The sequence below is a fragment of the Diceros bicornis genome, chromosome 24 (assembly GCF_020826845.1).
Source record: "Diceros bicornis minor isolate mBicDic1 chromosome 24, mDicBic1.mat.cur, whole genome shotgun sequence".
NCBI lineage: Eukaryota > Metazoa > Chordata > Mammalia > Perissodactyla > Rhinocerotidae > Diceros > Diceros bicornis.
The window spans coordinates 20676270-20699354 of record NC_080763.1 but is presented as its reverse complement, the minus strand read 5'-3'; the positions used below and the strand labels follow the sequence as shown (position 1 = coordinate 20699354).

At 43.5% G+C, this 23085-nt stretch overlaps 1 protein-coding gene across 7 annotated transcripts in view; it reads right to left on the bottom strand.

The window, feature by feature from the left end:
* RGS6 (regulator of G protein signaling 6) overlaps window positions 1-23085 on the bottom strand; it is a 174189-nt gene that overhangs the window by 89906 nt on the left and 61198 nt on the right. For all 7 annotated transcript variants that reach the window (XM_058567939.1, XM_058567941.1, XM_058567942.1 and 4 more), the window contains exons 2-4: window positions 8625-8675; window positions 5563-5669; window positions 4223-4274 (exon numbers count right to left, since the gene is read on the bottom strand). In XM_058567939.1, the coding sequence (XP_058423922.1) occupies window positions 4223-4274; window positions 5563-5669; window positions 8625-8675 (210 nt within the window). The remainder of the gene's footprint in view (window positions 1-4222; window positions 4275-5562; window positions 5670-8624; window positions 8676-23085) is intronic.

Below are 23085 nucleotides of genomic sequence, written 5' to 3'. Positions count from 1 at the left end.
TGGACCATCAGTTAGGCAGCCTGTGGAATTGGGGGCAACCTGAAGCAGGAAGCCTGGCATGTCACCAGCCCCAGCAGGCCTGGTCTCGATGACCCAGGAGCAGTGCAGGTCAACTGAGGCGGCAGCTCTTTGACAATGCTGCCCCAGACAGTGTTTTGTGTCGGCCAAATGTATAACTCACAAAAGTCTATCCCAGATTTGGACTCCGGGCTTTTTTCAGGCAGAATCATCCCAAGAAATCTGCAACCCATCTGAGTCCAAATGTACCTGCTAGGTTGTGAAGTAAAGTACCACGCACGGAATGAAAAGCTGTCACCACTCCTGAGGACCATGAGTTACACGGTTGCACGCTTTCAGCCACTTCCCCTGTGACCAACGTCATATACTAGGGGGTCTGTTCACCACAACGAGGGAGGTAGGACGTAACTGTTGATTGGGTCTTCTTCTTGGCACAGACCTTCCCTGCACTACCGTGGTGCCTTCCACAGTACTTGCTTTAACATCTAACCAGTCAAAATGACCTCTGGTAACGACAGCCAGTCCTATAACAGGGCATCTGGGGGGACTTGCTTTAAGCTCAGATGTTGCCTTTTCTTGGAAATTTAATTTATCATTGAAAAACCTTTGTCTTCTCGCCCTCAAAGCTGGTATTCCCACCTCACTGCATCTCACTTAGATGACCCACTGCCATCTCAAGCTCACCACATCTCACCACGACAAAAAAGAGCACATTAAAGAATTTATAAAGTGAAAAGATTCATGTACTATGTGTGCAATTAAACATTTAAAAAATTGAATTTGTCCTATTTCAATATACTTAAAAAAACTGACTCTTTTTCCAAATTTTCTGTTTTTACTAGTGACATCATATTTACCTCAATCTTCCAAACTAGGGAACATATAAATCACTTATTTCTCTATTTTCCTCATACCCTCTAATCATTTTTTAGAACAATGGGATTTTAGCATTGGAAGTAACCTTGGTGACCATCAAGTTCAGACCCCTCATGACAGATGGGAAAAGGAGAAGCCAAGAGAGGTGAAGCGATTTACCCATGGGCTGGGTAGGGGGCTGGTTAGCGGTAGAGGTGGAATTAGAATTGAGGTCTAGTTCAGAGCTTTGTCCATGATGACAGTCGTTTCCCCATTTACTCATTCATTACTCATTCATTCACCCATTTAAAAATGTACTGAGTGCCTCTTCGGTGCCAAGCACTCTTTTAGGAGCTGGGGAATCACCATAATAGCAGCTACCACCTCATGGAGCTCATTGAATGTCACCACCGTTCTAGGAACTGTCCGGATGTTCACTTACTCAAGCCTCCTAATATTCTTATGAGGTTGCTTCTGTTATTATCCTCTTTTTATAGATGAGGAAACTTTTTCGGGTCATTCCCCACTGTTGGGGACCCTCAGTGGCTCCCTGAAACTGCTGACTCTATTCTAAACATCTCTCCTTGACTACAGAGGCCTTTTATAAACCTGCCCGTCCCAAACTATTCAACCTTCTCAATCATTCTTCATTAATATAAAACCTTTGACTACTCAGATCAGACTCTTCACCATGCCTGTCTTCCCCCATCATGCTGCGTCCCCCAGCCTGGAAAGCTTGGAGGGCAAGGCTGTGACTTATTCAAATCTGTGACATAGATTGACACAGAGCAGGTGAGCAGTAAATGTTTGTTGAATGAATGAAAGTTTCTGGTTCTTCGTCAATCCAAATCATACCTACTCTGAATTCTTAGCTTCAGTTTCCCACTCTTTTTGGCAAGAGGACCACCACAGTACTAATAATACCAAACATCACTGTAACAGTAATAATACCAACCACCACTACAGTTGCAATGATACCAACCATCACCATGGTTTTTATTGACTCCTTACTATGTGCCACACACCAAACCTTATATGCATTTCACTGAATCCTAACAAAACAACACTAGGAAACAAGTACTATTATTATTCTGCTTTTCTTTTTTTTGGGAGGAGGAAGATTAGCCCTGAGCTAACATCTGTTGCCAATCCTCCTCTTTTTGCTGAGGAAGAATGGCCCTGGGCTAACATCTGTGCCCATTTTCCTCTACTTTATATGTGGGACACCTGCCACAGCACGGCTTGATGAGCGGTATGTAGGTCCGCACCTGGGATCCGAACCTGTGGACCCATGCGCGAACTTAACCACAACGCCACTGGGCCGGGCCGTTATGATTCTGCTTTTAATATGAGGTTTCCGAGGCACAGAGAGGTTAAGTAACTTGCCAAGATCACACAGCTAGTGGAGCCAGTCCATCCTGGGGCCACTGTGCTGAATTCTCTTGCGAAATACTTACTGATTTTCTGACTACATTGCTTTGGAAATGCTGATGAGTACTTCTGCATCCTGCACCTTGACCTCTCCACCTGATTTGCCAAAATGGAGGCAGAGGAATTCAAAATAATTTTGCTTTAACAAGAACCTGATATAAATTATTTCTATCCCTGTTCACGCTGCACAACTAAAATTATGAAACGGAGAAAACTTGTAGAGAAGGGAAATAATGCCCCGTCATACGCAGTGTAAGATGGCCTAAGCTTTATGGGTTTATATTCAAGTAACTATTTTAATCTTACTTGGGCCCAGCTATGTGGTCCCATCATCCTCCCACCCTCTCCAATGCCTGGAAGAATACCGGTTTTCACATCCACAAGGGCCCATGGCTGCTGCGTGACCCTGGGCTACAATTACTCAAATTCCGAGTTGGATTTTCACGAGCAGTATTTCAGCCCCAGGAGCCCTTGTTTATGAGCAGCCACATGCAGCTCCCGTTCTGAGCCAGAAGCCTCGCTGGACCCACTTATCTCATCACCTAGGGCAGCACCGTTCCAGAGGGACCCACAGTGGTGCCTGCAGACAGCTGATGAGACATCAGAGGGCCATCCTCCAGACGCGGAAACAGAACAACGGGAGCCTTATTAGGCAATGACTTGTCCGTATTCCACGCTCAGGACTGCTTCCAACTGCAGATTTCCTCTCCCTCAAATGCGTGATCCGGAGGGTGTAGCTTACCACACAGGTCTCCGAGACAGGATGCTCAGAACACTCCCTGCCGCCTTCCTCCCTCCACTGCAGCTGCCTCTGCCTCCTGTGCAAATAATCCTGCAGGGAACCCAGGGAGAAACTGCAGGTCTCATCGAGTGCCCCAGGCCCAGGGAGAGCCCCTGTGGACTGCCCCAGCAGCGAAGTCAGCGACGGGGACGCTGTGCAATGGGGCATGTGCTGCTGTGATGACACCAGGCACAGGACCAGGAAAAGGGCATGGGCCTTGGAGCCACTCAGATCTGAGTTCAAATTCTGCTGCCTCTACTGAGTGTCTGCTAATCACCTTTAATAAAGAACCAGAACAGTCAGCAAATATTTACTGGGCGCCAACTGTGCCTCAGGCATGTGCTATGCACTGGGGGATATGAGAATGAACAAGGTGGACCCAGGCCCTGCCCTCATGGAACTTACAATTGACTGGGCATCAAGACAAGTAGAATACAGTGTGATAAGTGTGAGGATGTGGCCTCTTTGGGCTGCGGCTTTATCTAAAGTATACGGACAATATAACTTCTTTAGGGAGTTGGCGCACAGAAATATTAAACAGTCTCTGTGGAGAGTATATGGCAAGAGTCTAATAGATCCCTGCCTGGATAGAGGTAACTCTCTGCTTACCCAGATCCCAACTTCACCCACTCTTTATTTTTCTTAGTCCAGGGTAACTTCTGTATACCCCTCCCTGGTCTGTCTCCTTTTCCCCCTAACTTCCAATTATCAAAAACACCCATGAGTTATTAATAAGTTTTAACAAGTCTATGAGAATAGAAAGGAAAGGAGAAGGTGGCCCCTTGATCCAGCCCTCCCTGAAACCCTGCCCCAGGAAGGAACAGTCAGTAGCCACTGTCCTACAGTGTTGCTGTGGAATCCTAGTTCTCCATGGCCCCACAGAATAAGCATGTTGGCCACCCTGGATAGACTTTTCTTCCTTTACCCCATTCCCTTCCAACGGCTGCATCTTTCAGTGTGCTCTGCCTTTCTTCACTATGTGGAACAGGGAGTTTATCACATGTCAACAATATGACAAAGGACTAAACAAGGTAAAGATCCCTCCTTCCTGTGCACAGCAGTCACCCAGACACCAAGCATTTGTCTTCCGCACTCCCAGGAGTGACACTAAGTGTGGGCCTTGGCTTCACTGCTCACCATAGTCGGTGTTTTCAGGCTCCCAGCAGTTTGAAGGCCAGAAGTACGGGGCCTGCAAAAGAGCATGGGTGTCAGGACTCAAGATGCCAGTACTTGCCTTCCCCTGCCCGGGGGCCAGGGTCTGCCCTCCCCTGCCCCCAGGGAGGACTCCCCCTGTGACAGGCTCTGTCCCCGTCTCCTTCATGCTGGCACCACACCCTAACTCTCTCCTGTTCTCAACACAGCTGAGCCCACTTAATCTAGCTGTTGAGAAATGAAATCCAAGGTAAGTAAAATAAATGCAAAAATGAGAAACTTAGTTTATAGGGCAAAAATTTCTTATCCCGAGACAACAGAAGTCAAATACATTAGTCAGACTGGCACAGTTTACAAGCCCCCAGTTCCTTCATCCCTTTGCTATGGCCTGAATTGTGTCCCCCTAAAATTCATATGTTGAAGCCCTAACCCCCAGCGTGGCAGTATTTGGAGTATGAAAGTAATTAAGGCTAAACGAGGCCATAAAGATGGGGCCCTGATCCGACAGGATTAGTGTCCTTACAAGAGAAAACACCAGAGCTCTCTCTCTCTCTCTCCCTCTCTCTGTCTCTCCCCCATGTGAGGATACAGCGAGAAGCAGCTGTCTGAAAGCCAAGACGAGAGCTCTCCTCACAAACTGAACCCTGTGGAACCCTGATCTTGGACTTCCAGCCCCTAGAACTGAGAAATAAATTTCCACTGTTTAAGTCCCCAGTTTACGGCATTCTGTTATGGCAGCCCAAGCAGACTAAGACACCCTTCGACCTTGTCTGAAGAACTCTGCTCCCAAACCCTTTGGTGTTGACCTGGACACAACCCCTTGTCCTCTGCCCCAATTCCCTCTAGGAAGGGATCTGAGAAAAGGAGTGGAGACGGGTGGAAAGGGTTAGTAGGTAGTGAACAGAAACTTCACACCAGGAAGGCAGCATGATCCAGTAGAAAGATCGAGGACTTTGCTATCAGGCTGACTTGGGTTCAAACCAGGGCTGCCTCCTAGGTTTACTAAGTGCCACATTAATTCTCCGAGCGCTTCAGTTTTCTCACCTGTAAAATGGGTGATATTTACCCCCCAAAAGTTTGTCCTTCAGAATAAATGAGGAAAAATGTGTAAAGAGGCCCCAAAATAGTATTCTTCACGAGGCCTTTTTACTATTATTTGGGTGGAGCAACAAATGGCTCAGAGAAAAGTTTGCTTGGTTTTGCCAGTGCTGGTGGTAGGTAAAGGCTGTTCCCTTAATACCCTCAGTTTTTTTAGGTAGTTCTAATCTGAGATTAGATGATGATGAGAAGAAAAGGTTCTGGAGAAGGAGGAGCCGCAGGCCTACCTGAAAACGGTAAAAGGTGCCATCATCCTTCATGGTGAGAACGTGGTCCGAGATGGGGAAGATGTAGCCCTGGGCAGCGATAAGGCTTCCCAAGTGTATTGCTTCAACTGCGGGAACAGGGCATAAGAGAGAAGTGATTAGGAAGCTTCAGAATGCAGGGCTGCTTAGCTGAAATGTAAGCAGAGAGAGCAGAAAGGCACCCGGAAGACAACTGTCATCACTCCAGATAAGTGTATGATTGATTGATTGATTGATGGATAACTTCATGATATGATGGCACTGGGCTCGGGGGAGACGTCAATGGTTGGGAAGGGCCACCACGTGTCTGGGACTCCTCTGGATCCCAGCTCCGAGAGGCTGACATTGCTTAACCCCACCCCCCCAAGACTTCCAGAATAAAGTCTAGCTCCACAGTTAAGAGCATGAGCTTTGGTGTAGATAAACCTGTACCTAATGAAGTGAGATATTCCATGTAAAGTGCTTAGTGGTATCTGGAGCAGGGTACGTGCCCAATAGGTGCTGGCAGCCCCGATTCAGACTTTTAGTTCCATCCTTTTTCATCATCCCCAGCACAGAGCATGCAGCCACAGCACCCATAGAGACTCTGGACCCACGACATACTCCCTGCTAGGACAGTCCCACCAGTGGGGAGGGCGCTGCCCTTCTCTTATGGACATAGAGTGAAACCTCACTTTCTCAGAAAATTGGAGGAAGGGCAATGCAGGGGGCAGTGGCACAGGGAGGCCAACCTGATAGAAATATTTATATTTTTGCCACAATCAACCTCTTGTTTTGTTATTTAGCACCAACCATAAATAGAGTCACATAAATAGTTAAGAATTTATATTTATTCTGAGCAGAGCTAAGAAAAAAAAATAAATCTAAATGGTTCTACCAGGTATGATAATCTTTCACAAATATAAGAGTACTCTCACTGGTAAAAACTAATTTTTGGATGTGGAAATTATTGACATGCTCAGGGAGTCTCTAGGATTATTAATTTCATAAACTTTCAATTTTTTAAAGTGACTTGTTTTAGCTTTACTTGCAAAGTTTTCAAGAGGTTGTATATTATCCAAACATTTTGCTTATTTAGAACCACCTATCATTCTTCAGAATAAACGAACACTTGTGGAATCAGAGTGAATGGAGCTACATTTGACTTGCTTAGTGATGACCAGTTTGCTTTTTAAAGTTTATACGCCTCAAGAATCATGGGTCCAGCACAAAAGAGGTTTCATCACCGGCAGCTGCTCCTTTCCCAGGGAAGGAAGAACAAAATCTAGTAAGAAGGTGACTCGCATGTCACCAGCCCAGGAGCTAGAACTCTCACCTCATTCTTAATAAGGCTTTTGCTTAGAAATGTGGCAGCTGGGAAGAAACAAGGGAGGGAGGGGCAGAGGTTGGACATGCCTGGCTTCCCAGGGCCTTGGTTTGCCTCATTTCTGCCCTCCTATTCCCAGTTGGTGAACTGTTCTCAACTCCTCCTACTCAACGACTTCTCAGAAGCCCAAACAGGTCCCAATACCTCAGTGTCCTCCCAATGGCATCAGAGTATAACAGACCTTCATAGCCATGACCCTTGTCATTTGCAACCTCTCACAGAAGCTTCTCATACCAGGGCCAGAGGATTCCTGAGCCTACACTCCTCACCACTAGCTGGTTCAGGGTTCTCAGAATACTATTGCTGCTACTAACAATAAAAACAAAATAGATATCAGAAATACAATGGTTATTTCAGAAGGGTGAAGAAAACAGGCCTCTTGGACAAGAAAAGACCACTATGCAGAAAGGTGTTCCTTGGTTAGCATCATAATCAAAAGAAACATTGACGTTAAATAAATGTAAGTAAACTGGTAGACACTTATTCAGTCCAGTTTCTACCAGCGGACAATGAGAAGTCTAGGCTGCATATGGGAAACACACGGGGTAGTTGATTTGGGTTTTTTCCTTAAAGGAATTAGCATTGATAGTTTTCCCCTGTGGATTAACAACTTGGCTAGAATTAAGAGTTTTCACTAGTCATGAGAGTGGCCATTAATCAGGATGGTAAAAAAGGCTAGTGTCACCTCCATTAATGACCTGCTTTTCTGGGACTCAGATTTCTGGCAACTATATTTAATTGAATGCTGTGTAAATCGTATTATTTCATAGTCAACAGTATATCAGGGGCACTAGGTTAAAGCACAAGGCATGCCTGAGCTGATACACCGAGCCCAGCAAGGAGTCAGCTGAAGTCAGACACCTAGAAAGGGCGCTTGGAAAAGATCTTTAAAAAGCATAGCAACTGGAAGCCATTTAATTTAAGGCAAATAGGTCTAATCCCCAAGGATCAGAATACATGAGTGGATATTTATAAATATGACCTTTAGGCATCAAGAATACTCGGTTAAGACAGCAAGTGTATAATAAATTCAGAAAAGTATTCACTAACAACACATGAATAATAAGCTTTACTTATCTAGAATTTTCATTTTTCTGGAGCTCTCTATTTTCTAATTATGCTGTGAAAATAAATTTTATTATTTATTTTCTGGTGGGAGGACGGATTTGGAAACTGTTTTACTGGCCAGGGTTTTGTTGTTGTTTTTCTGGTAAGGTTTTCCTAATTGAAATGCACAATTAAAGTTGAAAAAAAATCATTCCTTCACTTCTTGCAGAAGCAGAAAACAGAAGGAGTCTTAGCAAATAATTAAACATCTTAATAGTGGATCAGGGAATCTGATTTTAAGAGCTGGCTGCAGAAGGCTGTTCAGTGACAGTGCTACAACTTATCTTTAATTGCTGTGGCTAATGAGAATTCATCTAATTTCACAGGTTATTGTATTGGGCTCTTTGGCATTCTAAATAGTTACTCATTTCCACAAAGGGTGGTTTAAATTTAAAGATAGATATTCAGTGGAGAAAATAAATTAATTTTATTTGTAAATAGAGGGCTTCCACATCTTGGAATTCAAACATATAAGCCCAGTTCTCAGGAGGGTAAGATAATCTAGTTTGGAACTTGGTTATGGTTGTTTAAAAAAACCCAGGGGATAAAGTCAAGGTCAAGGGTCAAGTACCTGGGTCCTCGATGGAAAGGTTCTTCATAAGCCACTGCACAATGTCAGTACCTGCAATGATAAAGCAATTTCAACTGAAGACCTCCTGAGTGTTTAACCCTGCGCCAGAAGAAATATGTTCACCAAAGAGACCCCTAATTTCAATTAACACACACCTGGAGAGGTGGATAACATTGACTATTTTCCATCCTAACTAACCCGTTTTTAAAACATCCATTGGTACACTTCCATAGTCACACTCCCATTCTTTTCCAAAAAACATCCACTTCTGATGACTTAGGATGATCTTGTGTCCACATTTCTTAGGAGCATCTGTAGGGGACTTCCTGAGAACACAGATTTTGATGACAGGATAGGTGAAGTTTTATCATCCTGGCCCCCAGACCATTTCCTGAGGGAGGAAGCCTCTTCAGCTCCCTATCTTTACTGACAAGGCCTGACCACCACAGACGACCTCACAGGTTCCTGAAAAAAAATCTCTAATTTTTCTGGCCTGGGTCCATCCTGAATGAAAACGCCCCTGTGTCTGTGGGAGAAACTTCTGTGTGTTCACCAAAACCTCTTTCCTCCACCCCCTGGGCCACAGCTAGATTACATTTCCAGACTCTCCTGCAGTTGGGCGTGGACTGAGTTCTGATGGTGGAATGCGGGTAGAAATGACATACGCCACTTCCAGACCCTGACCATAAAAATTCCCACGTGACCTTCCATACCTTGACACTCTTTCATTCTTCATCTGCTGGCTGAATGGAGAGGACTCCAAGGGCTTAGAGAACAGAGCCACAAAGTGGAAGGAGCCTGCACTCCTGAACAGCCAGGAAAATTGATGCCTATTTTGGGTTCTGACCTGATTGAAAAATAAACTGTCATGTTAAGTCCCAGAAGTTTGAGGGTTATATATTTTGGCATCTAGTATTACCTTAACTAATATAAAATCTTAAGAATCAGAAAGGACTTTCAAAGCTTATTTACTCCAACCCTAGCCAGTACACAAGCCCCATCCACAACACCCAGGACAATAGGTGCTGTAATTTCCACTTAGAAAAACTCTAGTACCTGAGAGCTCACAAACTCTACCCCAGCCAGCCTGTCCCAGTTAAACCAACTCTGGTTTCTCTGAACAGAAATTTGCTCTTCTCTGACTTCTTCTCGGTCTTAGTTTTGCCCTCTGATGACAGAAAAACAAACCCAGACCTCTCACTCTGTGAGACAGTCCTTAGAACATCTGGGCAGTCTGTCGATATATTATCAACATCCTCCTTGAGCTTTCCCCCCTCCAGGTGAAACACACCTGGATCCCTCAGCTGTTTCCTCTCATGACATGACCTGGGGTCCCTTACCATTTTGGTCACAATTCTCTGAATATGTTCCTTTTTTGTTTGCCTCCCTTTGAAAATGTGGCACCTAGAACCAATGTTCTCAGAGCAGGACAGTTCACATGGGAGTAGAGAAGTCTAATTTTTTAGAAGGTTCTGAACTTCTAGTCAATCCAACTTTGTCACCCAAAATCTCACTTTAAACCAGTGCAGATCTTTGAAGGTGGCGTTGTCACCTCAAGATGGAATGTTTGATGGAAAACAGCCTGAAAAGGGCAACATTTCTAGATATCCCAGTCTCGTCATGGGTCTGGGGTGTGGTGTGAGGGAGAGGGTCTGCCAGTAGCTCTCCTGGGATAAATTCCCAGCTGAAAGACTGGAGAGCCAGCAGAGGGGTTAACGAATATTGCCCTTTGCCCAGAAGGAAAGTTCCTCAGAAATTTGCCTGGTGGCCAGAAGTGAGATAAGCACAGGCCTGAGTGCCTAGACATTTTGTTCTCTCTGGCTCTCTGGAAGGTGAATGAACCCCGCACAGCCAACTGCCAGAGCCCCGTCCTGCTCTCTCTGTGCTCCCCATAGGACCAGCCTCTGCTGACACGGCCCTGCAAGTTCCCTGCATTTCACCTTCAAAAGCAAGACTTTTAAGCTTTTCCCTACTCCTGTTCCCGGATGGCATCTAAGAGCTAAACTCTGGATCAAAAGCACTCCTACTCATTCACATTCTTTGAGAGAAAGGAAGAATATGTCTGTGTGTGTTTGTGTGTGTGTGTCCATTTCCTCCAAATTACACAAGTTCAACATTTGTCCTAGGAAATGAAGAACAAAGCAGAAATCAAATAAGAACTGTAATCCCAAGTTGGGGGCGGGGGGAGAGACTCTAACCTGTTTTTCCCTCAAAAGAAAAATAGTCCTTTTTTGTAGGTTGCCTAGAAACGGCGAGGTCTCCAGCATCAGCAACAGCTCTCCCCCGGGCAGGGGGTTATCTTTCTGCTGAGCTTGCTGAACCGTTATTTATCACCTGCCAAGATTGATTACTCACCCTGGGACAATGACAGCCCTTCCTTTCCCCTGTTAATTACTGTCATCATTAATATCCGTGTCACTAATTAGTATTCATCCACATTGAAACTCCTTCCTGGCTATCATATCCGCCCCCCTAGCCCCTGCCCCCCAACCCCACCCCAGCCTTCGGCACCATTGTCTGAGTTTCTACCCCCTTTTGGCTTTATGCACTCAGTGTCTGGCCTAATTGTTCTCCCCGGTCCACCAGGTCCCGGTTTGCATTTACAGAGCTGAAGGCTCACATTTAAGTACTCTTTTTGGTAAAGAAAGGAAAGTCACAAAAGCTCCTTTCCTTTTCCCCTAGCACCATGGGGACCACAGACCTGGGTTTCTTGTCCCTGGTGCAGCCACCATGACCATCACTGTCTCATCTGGGGACTGGTGTGACTGCCCTCAGGCCCCAGTGACGGTCCAGCTGCTGCCCCTGGCTTTCCTGGGCCACTGCCCTCCATCTGCAGCAGCATCCACGCCACCACCATCCCTTCCACTCTGCGGGCACCGCTTGATGGACTTGAGCAAACACGACGCCTAGGAGCTGTGGGCATTCTTGTTCTCATGGGTATGGAGTATAAAATACTTCCTCAGACTATTCTAGGAGGGGCCAGCCTCCAGCCTTGTGGCAGGAAGTAAACCACTGCATATTCAGCCTTAGAAACAAATAAGGAAGAGAAATCTGTCATAATATTATGTCCTTTAAAAGACCTACAATTATTACACTGTAGAATCAGGCAAGAATAGTCCAAATAACCATCAGGAGAAAGTATTTTTCTTCTTCTCTTTTCTCTTTCCTTTCTTCTTTCTTTCCTCCCTCCACTAATCATTCTTTCCTTCCTATTCCAAAAAGAATTTGAAGCAGATTATTTTTCTGTTCTATCTAAAATTAAATATTGCCCTTTGTTACCACTACTGGATCCTGGTTCTCATCCCAGTCAAGTGCCTTGCCAAGGACTTAAAGTCAACATGAAAAACACTAGCAACACATGCAGGGTAGCTGCCCGTTAGTCCCCAAGGTCTTAATACACTTGGCTGCAAATTTTCTTTTTGAGGCTAATTTATCAACATATATTCTAGGGATATCCATGAAATATACCAGAGGGCACCTGAAACACTTTTCCAACATGTGTGGTTTGTTAGTACATTTCAGGTCATATGTATCACATGCAGGTATGCTGTATGTTTCCACATGTGTTGTATGTATGCATTTCAATGCTATCTCTTATATATATATATATAATTATGCTTATTGGAAGGGTGTAAGGACACAACTCAAAAGTTCTCCAGTTAAGAACTGAGTAAATAAATAATGGCTCATCCATATAATAAATATTTATTGAAAACCTACTATATTAAATGAAAAAAGCACCTTGAGAACAGTGTATATTGTAAAATGATATTTTTACAATAGAAAGCTTATATTTATATTTGTATTCTACTAATTACATATGTATAGATATATACAGATATGGAGAAGAAAAATTCTGGAAGTATATTTAAACTGTTAACTTTAGGTTATTTTGGGGAGACAGGAGGGTTAAATTATGGGAGATTTCTATTCTTTGCATCCCCTTATTATTTGGAGATCACAGAACATTAATATACCGCTTTTGCGCTGAGAAAAAGACTTTTTATTTTAAAGAGCAGAGAGGGAAGAATTGGCTTCAGACTAAAGTGGAGAGTGCGGAGAATGGGGGTTGCAGACACAGAGTGGAGATGGTGTGGGAACTTTAAACCGCCTCCTGCTGGCCCCAGGCCCTGGGCATTTTCTGCTCCCCAGGGACAGGGCAGAGAGGAGGCAGGACTTTTCCTGAGGAGTAAAGAGTGGGAGGCTCGCTCATGGACCTCCAATTGCTCACTCTTTCTGGCCACCTGCCCAGCCCCAGAGCCTCAGAGTGGCCTTTTGTAGACTCCATCGGGGCTGTTCACTACAGTCCTGGACTAACGGTGACAACCCGCCCCCTCCCTTGTGTTTTCTTGCCTATTTACTTGGGTGGAGGAGACTCAGTGACCTCTTCCTGGTACTTCTCAAGTTGTATTATCTCTAGATCAACATAAACTGGATTTGAGTAAGCTGGGAAGATCTTCCAATATTTTAGGGAGTGCTCTTGCTGGTTTGGGGGAGACTCTTATTATAAAAGGGTCCTATTCTGGGCTTTGTCTTTAGTGTCTTAAGCTCCCCCCAAATTTAGGGATACCTGGAACTTCCTGCCAAATAAGTCAGAACCCAAGCAGATCCTACTATGAAACACTTCCCTATCTTCTCAGTATTGTATCAATCTGAGCCCAGGCTAGATTATGCAGATTTGATAAAAGACTGGTTCCAGTCACCTGCAAATTTCAAGTTACCTGAAACTTCATAGCTCATATATCATAGTACTGATAACTGAGGCAATTGATAACTTACTTACCAATCCTCACCATAGAGGAAAGACGCTTCCATTTGAGTAAAGTGTTTCTGGAACCCAACAAAAGCTAAGATGGTTCCTGCCGTGAGGGAGCTCACAGTAGCCCTCAGTCAAGGTTATGACTCTGTCCCCATCGCATTCTCATACCTGCCACGCTCTCTGCTGCACCCGTGAGTGGAGAGGGCAGCTTCGTGCCACCTCATCACTCATGAAGGTGTCATGCACAGGCCAATGCTAGGAAGGGGGAGCAACATTCCCAAGTGCTCACTGTGGACCAGGCCAGAGCTGGGCACCTAACCCTGTTATCACATATCCTCTTGATAATAACTGTGTAAAATATAATAACTATTACACCCATTCTAAAGATTAGGCCCAGGGAGGCCCAAGGCCACATACTAGTCCCTATTAGAGCCAAGGTTGGAATCTAGGCAATCTCATGCCAAATATTATTTCCATTCTGCCTCTCAAATCTCTGAATAACTTTCCAAGCAGTATCCAGAAGAATAATTGGAAAAGTGATATCCTATATTCAGTTTTTCTCCTGAAGCAGAGACATTAATGTAGCTGCAATAATAATGACTGCTATTAGCTATTGATCTAATAGTTTATTGAGCACTTTCTATAGTCCAGGCTTTGGAATGATCCTACTAGAAAATCCTATGATGTAAATTATTATTATCTCCATTTTGCAGATGAACTGAAGGACACTTGAAGTGCCTGAAGCAGGGCAGTCTTTACAGTTTGAGACCTTTCTTTTATGCCTTAGTTAAAAAAATTAGAAAATGCAACAACAATTAGCAGAGAAAGCTTAAGAGGAAATGTTAAGCTGGGCTTTGGAGGGTGGGCACAACGAATTGTTGGCAGTAAGACAGAAGGAAAGACAGGTGGGAGAACGGGTGGGATGAAAAGTCTAGTGGCATTTTTGAGGTGTATTGTTTGGTCAATGGGCTTGAGTTTTTCCAGAGAAAAGCATGGCAGATTTAACAGATAGATACTTGTTTATCAAGCATAGGAAGCAATAAAGCACAGTTTATAAAGTCAGACAGACTTGAGTTCAACTCAGGCTATGTCACTTACAAACTCTGTGACCCTGGGCAGGTGCCCTCACCACCACCACCCCATCTCCATTTCTTCACGGGTCAACTGGGGGAAATGCTGCCTAGGTAGAGGATCCAATCAGATCACGTACACCATGCCTGGCCCATGGTTTTGCTGAAATGACCTGTTTAGTATCAGGTCACCCACCTGCTCTGTGCCTTCATTTCCTCTTATGAGAATGGGGACAAGAGTAGGACCTGCCGCATAGGCTCTGAGGGTTAAAGGAAATGCTGAACGTGCAACGTTAGCATGGTGCCTGGTACAGAATAAACACTGACACACACTAGCTACTGACAGGGTCCGTGTTGTAAGGACCTTGTATTGGAGCCAAGAGTCTAACCAAGTCATCTGCGTGGCTGGGAGAAACAGCCTCAACTTGGAATTCTTGTGTTATTTGCCTGCTTTTTCATTTTAGGCTGTAGAGAATCTGAACTTGTCTTCCGATGCTTTTAGGAAGGGATCTGCTGCTGGATAGCTTGTTGGACAGAAGAGGAAACAAAGGAGGGAGTCGCAGCAGGCAAACTTTAGGAGCCTGATGGGGCCTCCTCGAGGAAGTGGGACCCCTGCCTGGCAGCTGTTCTGACCCTGCACCTCCAGATGTAGATTTCCTGAGTAGTGAGGGAGGAAAGCAACACAGTGCCCTCACCCCACTGTAATTCAGTCGAACATAATGAACTGAGCCTCGTTCTAGTTGTGTGTGCTCCAGTCCCTGACCAGCGTACATCCTCTTCTCCCTCCCTTCTCTCCTCTTCTGCCACCTTCCCACTCCCAGAATGCACCATGCTCCATGCCACTGCAGGGCCTTTGCATATGCTCTTCCCTGGGCCAGTAACCCTCTCCCCTTTCTCCATCCACCTCCACCTCTTGCTGACTCCTGCACATCCTTTGGCTCTAACTTCCTCAGGAAAGCCTTCACTGCTCTCCACACCAGGTCAAGCTCCTTGAGCTTTCATGGGCAGAGAATGGGGTTTCTTTTCGTTGGAGCACTTATCTCTGTTTGGAATTAGACACCCAGGATGCGATTATTTGATTAGTGTCTGCCTCCCCGTCTGTACTGTATTAGTTTCCTGGGGTTGCTGTAATAAAGTACCACAAACTGAGCAACTCAAACAATGGAAATTTATTGTCTCATAGCTCTGGAGGCCAGAAGTCCAAGATCAAGGTGTTGGCAGGGTTGGTTGGTTCATCTGACGGCTGTGAGGGAGAATCTGTTCCAGGCCTCTCAGCTTCTGGTGGTTTGCTGGCAGTTTTTGGTGTTCTTTGGCCTGTATCCTCGATGGCGATCTCTGCCTTCATCCTCACGTGGCGTTCTCCCTGTGCGATGCCTCTGTGTCCAATTTCTCCTTTTTATAAGGACACCAGTCATATTGGATTAGGACCCACTCTAAACTAGCTCATCCTAACTAATTACATCTGCAACGACCCTATGTCCAAATAAGGCCACATTCTGAGGTACTAGAGGTTAGAACTTCAACATACAAATTTTGGGGAAGATAATTCAACCCGTAACACTTGCTAAACTACAGCTCTGAGAGAGCAGGACTCTGCTGTACTGTTCTAGCTCTGGCACCAAGCGAAGACCTGGTGTGGAGTTGGGGTTTAATAAATGCTTATTGATCAACAGTTATATTCAAATATACATCATATAACACATGTCCATTCATATGTACATATTCACTACGTTTCAAAAATTTCTCTCAATTTTTTGTGGCCCAGGAAAACCTCATCACAAACCAGCACCAACCTGGGACGGGCATTTTGCAACCACTGCTTTAAATGAAAGGTTTGTGGTTTTTCATCCATTGATGTTGTTTTCTTTCAAAAGTCATTTTTTTTTTCAATAAAAAGAAATCTCAACAGGAGTGACGTCAGCATCATGGCGGAGTGAGCTTTCCCGTGAATTCTTCCCCCACAAGATACAATAAAAGCAACAGCCACAGACCAACAACGGAATCCCAGACAGTGAAAAGCTAGAGCAGAGGGATCCACACTGCCGCACATCTGAGAGCGGAACGTGCTGGGCCCCCGGAGGAAGTGGGGAGAGGTAAGGAGAACTCCGCTCCCTCCCCATCAGATCAGCGATCCGGTCCGCGCGGCTCCCAGAGAGGGGGGAGGGGCGGCCCTCGGCGGGAAACTGTAGCTCTTCGGGCTCTCTCAGCCAGTGGGAAACTCCCGCACAGAGGGCTCAGAGGAGCCACAGGGCTACCATCAACATCTGAGCAACCCAGAGAGCGGATAAAGAGGGGCAAACGAGAAGCCTCCCACGTCAGGGACCCAGAGGGCAAAAGAGAGAGCTCCCCCCTCCCCGCAACCCGGAGTCTGCAGCTCGACCAGATCTAGCGATCCGAGGCAGACCTGAACAAACTGGACTGGACCCGTGGATCGCAGTGGGGAAAAAAAACAAAACAAAACAAAACAAAACTGCGGATCGCAGCAGAAAAACTGGGGCAGAGCGCAGGGGGCTTAGACTACACAGCCCTTTACCACCAGACAGTGGCGGCAGGTGGAAATTGCAACCAGAGACTTCCAGGATGAGGAAAATCAAAACCAACACAGGAACCACAATGCAAAAATATATGAAATCACCAGACCAGAAACAAAATGACAAGCACCCAGAAATCAACCCCGAAGACACAGAAATCCATAAACTAAATGACAGAGATTTCAAAATAGCTATCATAAAAACACTCAACGAAATACGAGACAACACAGACAAACAATTAAATGAGATTAGGAGTTTCTTCACAAAAGAGATTGAAATCATAAAGAAAAACCTATCAGTGCTGATGGAGATGAAGAACACAATGGAGGAGATAAAGGAGAATCTGGAATCTTTAAAGAACAGAGCTGACAATATGGAGGAAAGAATTAGTACTTTAGAGGATAGGAATACAGATATACTCCAGATGGAAGAAGAGAGAGAACTAAGACTAAAAAGAAATGAAGAAAGACTCCGAGAAATATCGGACTCTATTAGAAAATGTAACATAAGAATTATAGGTATTCCTGAGGGAGAGGAGAGGGAAAGAGGAACAGAGAGCCTATTCAAGGAAATAATAGCTGAAAATTTCCCAAATCTGGGGAAGGAGCAGGAAATACCAGTAAGCGAAGCCAACAGGACGCCTATATATATTAACAGACAAAGGCCTTCACCACGACACCTAGTGGTAAGGCTAGCCAGGGTCAACGACAAAGAAACAATATTAAGGGCAGCTAGACAAAAACAAAAAATAACGTACAAAGGAACTCCCATCAGGCTCTCAGCGGATTTCTCAACAGAAACTTTTCAGGCTAGAAGAGACTGGAATGATATATTCAAAATACTAAAAGACAAAAACTTTCAGCCAAGAATACTCTATCCAGCAAAAATATCCTTCAAATATGATGGAGAAATAGTAACTCTCCCAGATAAACAAAAGCTAAAGGAGTTCATGGCCACGAGACCCCCACTACAAGAAATACTCAAGAAGGCCCTCAGGCCTGAAAACAAGAAGAGAAAGGGAACACAAAGCTTGGAGTAAGGAGAAAAGTAGGTAGACAAAATCAGAGAAATAGTAGATCTTTACCGGAATAGGTTAGCAACCACTTAAATACTAAACTCAAAGATCAAAGGAAGAAATTCACCAAAAATAAATTTAACCTCATCACTGTAAACACACAGCCACAACACAAGATAGAATAAGGTATAACAAGAGCAACTTAGAAGGGGAAGAGGAAAGTGACTGAATTGACTTAGTATAAGGAAATAGGAGGCTATCAGATAATGGACTATCTCATACAGAAGATTTTTTGCCCAAACCTCAAGGTAACCACTAAACAAATAATCAAATTAAAACCACATATGATAAACAAAGAGAAAACTAGAAGAATCATAAGACAGAACAACCAAACTGAATTGGCAGTCCAAAACAAATGGGACAAGAAACAAAGGAAATGCAAAAGAACCAGAAAATAAGTGACAAAACAGCAAAATTCAGCCCTCATATTTCAATAATTACCCTAAATGTAAATGGATTGAACTCTCCAATCAAAAGATACAGAGTGGCAGGATGGATTAAAAAGCAAGACCCAACAATATGCTGCCTTCAGGAAACACATCTTAGCACTAAAGACAAGCACAGGCTCAGAGTGAAAGGATGGAAGACAATACTCCAAGCTAACGGCAAACAAAAGAAAGCAGGTATTGCCATACTCATATCAGACAAAGTAGACTTCAAGATAAAACAGGTTAAGAAAGACAAAGAAGGGAAATATATAATGATAAAAGGGACACTCCATCAAGAAGACATATCACTTATAAATATATATGCACCCAACATAGGAGCACCAATGTACATAAAACAACTATTAACAAACCTAAAAGGAGAAATCAACAACAACACGATAATAGTAGGGGATTTTAACACCCCACTTACAGCAATGGATAGATCATCCAGACAAAAAATTAATAAAGAAATATTAGACTTAAATGAAAAACTGGACGAGATGGACCTAGTAGACATATACAGAGCACTCCACCCAAAAACAGCTGACTACACATTCTTCTCAAGCACGCATGGAACATTCTCTAGGATAGACTATATGTTGGGAAACAAAGCAAGCCTCAATAAATTTAAGAAGATTGAAATCATAACAAGCATCTTTTCAGACCATAAGGCTATGAAACTGGAAATGAACCAGGAAAAAAAAACTGGGAAAGTGACAAAAATGTGGAGATTAAACAACATGCTACTGAACAACCAATGGATCATTGATGAAATTAAAGGAGAAATCAAAAACTATCTGGAAACAAACGAAAATGATAACATGCCATATCAAACCATATGGGATGCAGGAAAAGTGGTCCTGAGAGGGAAACTCATAGCGATACAAGCCCACCTTAACAAACAAGAAAAAGCCCTAATAGGCAACCTTAAATTACACCTAACAGAACTAGAAAAAGAAGAACAAACAAAGCCCAAAGCCAGCAGAAGGAGAGAAATAATAAAAATCAGAGCAGAAATCAATGATATTGAGACCAAAAAAACAGTAGAAAGGATTAATGAAACAAAGAGTTGGTTCTTCGAGAAGATAAACAAAATAGACAAACCCTTAGCCAGGCTAACTAAGAAAAAAAGAGAAAAGGCTCAAGTAAATAAAATTAGAAATGAAAGAGGAGAAATTACAACGGATACCATGGAAATACAGAGGATTATAAGAGAATACTATGAGAAATTATATGCCAACAAATTGGACAACCTAGAAGAAATGGATAAATTCTTAGACTTATACAACCTCCCAAAATTGAACCAAGAAGAAATGGAGAATCTGAATAGACCAATCACAAGTAAAGAGATTGAAATAGTAATCAAAAACCTCCCAAAAAATAAAAGTCCAGGACCAGATGGCTTCTCCAGTGAATTTTACCAAACATTCAAAGAAGATTTAATACCCATCCTCCTCAAACTATTCCAAAAAATAGAGGAAGATGGAACACTTCCTGAATCATTCTATGAGGCCAACATCACCCTGATACCAAAACCAGACAAAGACAATACAAAGAAAGAAAATTACAGGCCAATATCGCTGATGAACATTGATGCAAAAATCCTCAACAAAATATTGGCAAACCGAATACAACAATATATTAAAAAGATCATACACCATGATCAAGTGGGATTTATACCAGAGACGCAGGGATGGTTCAACATTCGCAAATCAATCAACGTGATACATCACATCAACAAAACAAAGAATAAAAACCACATGATCGTCTCAATAGACGCAGAGAAGGCATTTGACAAGATACAACATCCATTTATGATAAAAACTCTCAATAAAATGGGAATAGAAGGAAAGTACCTCAACATAATAAAGGCCATATATGACAAACCCACAGCTAACATCATACTCAACGGGGAAAGACTGAAAGCCATTCCTCTGAGAACAGGAATGAGGCAGGGCTGCCCACTCTCACCACTCCTGTTCAACATAGTACTGGAGGTTTTGGCCAGAGCAATTAGGCAAGAAAAAGGAATAAAAGGAATCCAAATAGGTAACGAAGAAGTGAAACTCTCACTATTTGCAGATGACATGATTGCATATATAGAAAACCCTAAAGAATCTGTTGGAAAACTGTTAGAAACAATCAACAACTACAGCAAAGTTGCAGGGTACAAAATCAATCTACAAAAATCAGTTGCATTTCTATATGCTAATAATGAACTAACAGAAAGAGAGCTCAAAAAGATAATACCATTTACAATTGCATCAAAAAGAATAAAATACCTAGGAATAAATCTTACCAAGGAGGTGAAGGACCTATACAATGAGAACTACAAGACATTATTGAGGGAAATCCACGATGACATAAAGAAATGGAAAGATATCCCATGCACGTGGATTGGAAGAATAAACATAGTTAAAATGTCTATATTACCTAAAGCAATCTACAGATTCAATGCAATCCCAATCAGAATCCCAATGACATTCTTCACAGAAATAGAAAAAAGAATACTAAAATTTATATGGGGCAACAAAAGACCCCGAATAGCTAAAGAAATCCTAAAGAAAAAGAACAAAGCAGGAGGCATCACAATTCCTGACTTCAAAACATACTACAAAGCAATAGTAATCAAAACAGCATGGTACTGGTACAAAAACAGACACACAGATCAACGGAACAGAATTGAAAGCCCAGAAATAAAACCACACATATACGGACAGCTAATTTTCGACAAAGGTGCTAAGAACATGCAATGGAGAAAGGAAAGTCTCTTCAATAAATGGTGTTGGGAAAACTGGACAGCCACATGCAAAAGAATGAAAGTGGACCATGTGCTATCGCCATTCACAAAAATTAACTCAAAATGGATCAAAGACCTGAAGGTGAGACCTGAAACTATAAAACTCATAGAAGAAAATATAGGCAACACACTATTTGACATTGGTTTTAAAGGAATCTTTTCGGATGACATGCCTACCCAGACTAGGGAAACTAAAGAAAAAATAAACAAGTGGGACTTTATCAGACTAAAGAGCTTTTATAAGACAAATGAAACCAGAATCAAGATGAACAAACAACCAACCAGCTGGGAGAGAATATTTGCAAAACATACATCTGACAAGGGGTTGATCTCCATAATATATAAAGAACTCACACAATTGAACAACAAAAAAACAAACAACCCGATCAAAAAATGGGCAGAGGAAATGAACAGACACTTCTCCAAGGAAGATATACAGATGGCCAATAGGCACATGAAAAGATGCTCAACATCACTAATCATCAGGGAAATGCAAATCAAAACAACACTAAGATACCACCTCACGCCCGTTAGAATGGCTATAATCACCACGACAAAAAACAACAAATGTTGGAGAGGATGTGGAGAAACAGGAACCCTCATACACAGCTGGTGGGAATGCAAATTGGTGCAGCCTCTATGGAAAACGGTATGGAGATTCCTCAAAGAATTAAAAATAGAGATGCCCTATGATCCAGCCATCCCACTACTGGGAATCTATCCAACGCACCTGAAATCAACAATCAAAGAGGCTTATGCACCCCTATGTTCATTGCAGCATTATTCACCATAGCCAAGAAGTGGAAGCAACCTAAGTGTCCCTCGACTGACAATTGGATTAAGAAAATGTGGTATATATATACAATGGAATACTACTCAGCCATAAAAAAAGACAAAATCGTCCCATTTGCAACAACATGGATGGGCCTGGAGCGTATTATGTTAAGTGAAATAAGCCAGAAAGAGAAAGACAAACACTGTATGATCTCACTCATATGTGGAATATAAATCAACACATGGACAGAGAAAACTGGACTGTGGTTACCCGGGAAGTGGGGGTGGGGGGTGGGCACAAGGGGTGAAGGGAGTCATATATGGGGTGATGGACAAACAAAAATGTACAACCCAAAATTTCACAATGTTAGAAACCATTAAAACATCAATAAAAAAAAAAAAAAAGAAAGAAATCTCAACAAATGAATGCTTTAAAAAATATTAGGCAGCAATTCAAACTGTCTCCTTTTCCTCCTTCAATGCTGGCTGTCACCTGAAGAGGACAGCAAGTAGAAGGAAAGGGGAAGTCATCAACTCTCCTCTGCGGGGCTGAAACCCAGGCTGAAAGACACTGTCCTCCTCCCATCTCCCGGCTGCCGCCTCCGATGGCTTCCAGACGGCAGAGTTCAAACTGCCTGTGACTGGCTTTGATCCACCGTGTGATTCTCCCTTCCTAACAGGAAGGCTTCTGCACCAGTCTGACTTGGTTTTGAACGGATTGGAGGAATTAAATCCAGACACACGGAACATGATTTTGAACCCAGTGAAACCCCAGCATCACCGTGTATCCAGTCCTAAACCAGGGCCACCCCCCAGGGGTCTTCTTCTGGGCCAGGCAAATCAGCGTGCCGACCTCTGTGGGCATGTGGCAACTGCGCCTCTCAGTGACCCACGGCCCACACAGCAGGAAAGACCACCAGCTGGCGGAACCCCCCTGGTGGGCTTCTCCCACAGCCCTACCCTCCCCCGCTCAGACTCCGCGCTTCCCCGGTCTCTGAAATGTAAAGCGTCCCTGTGCATTATG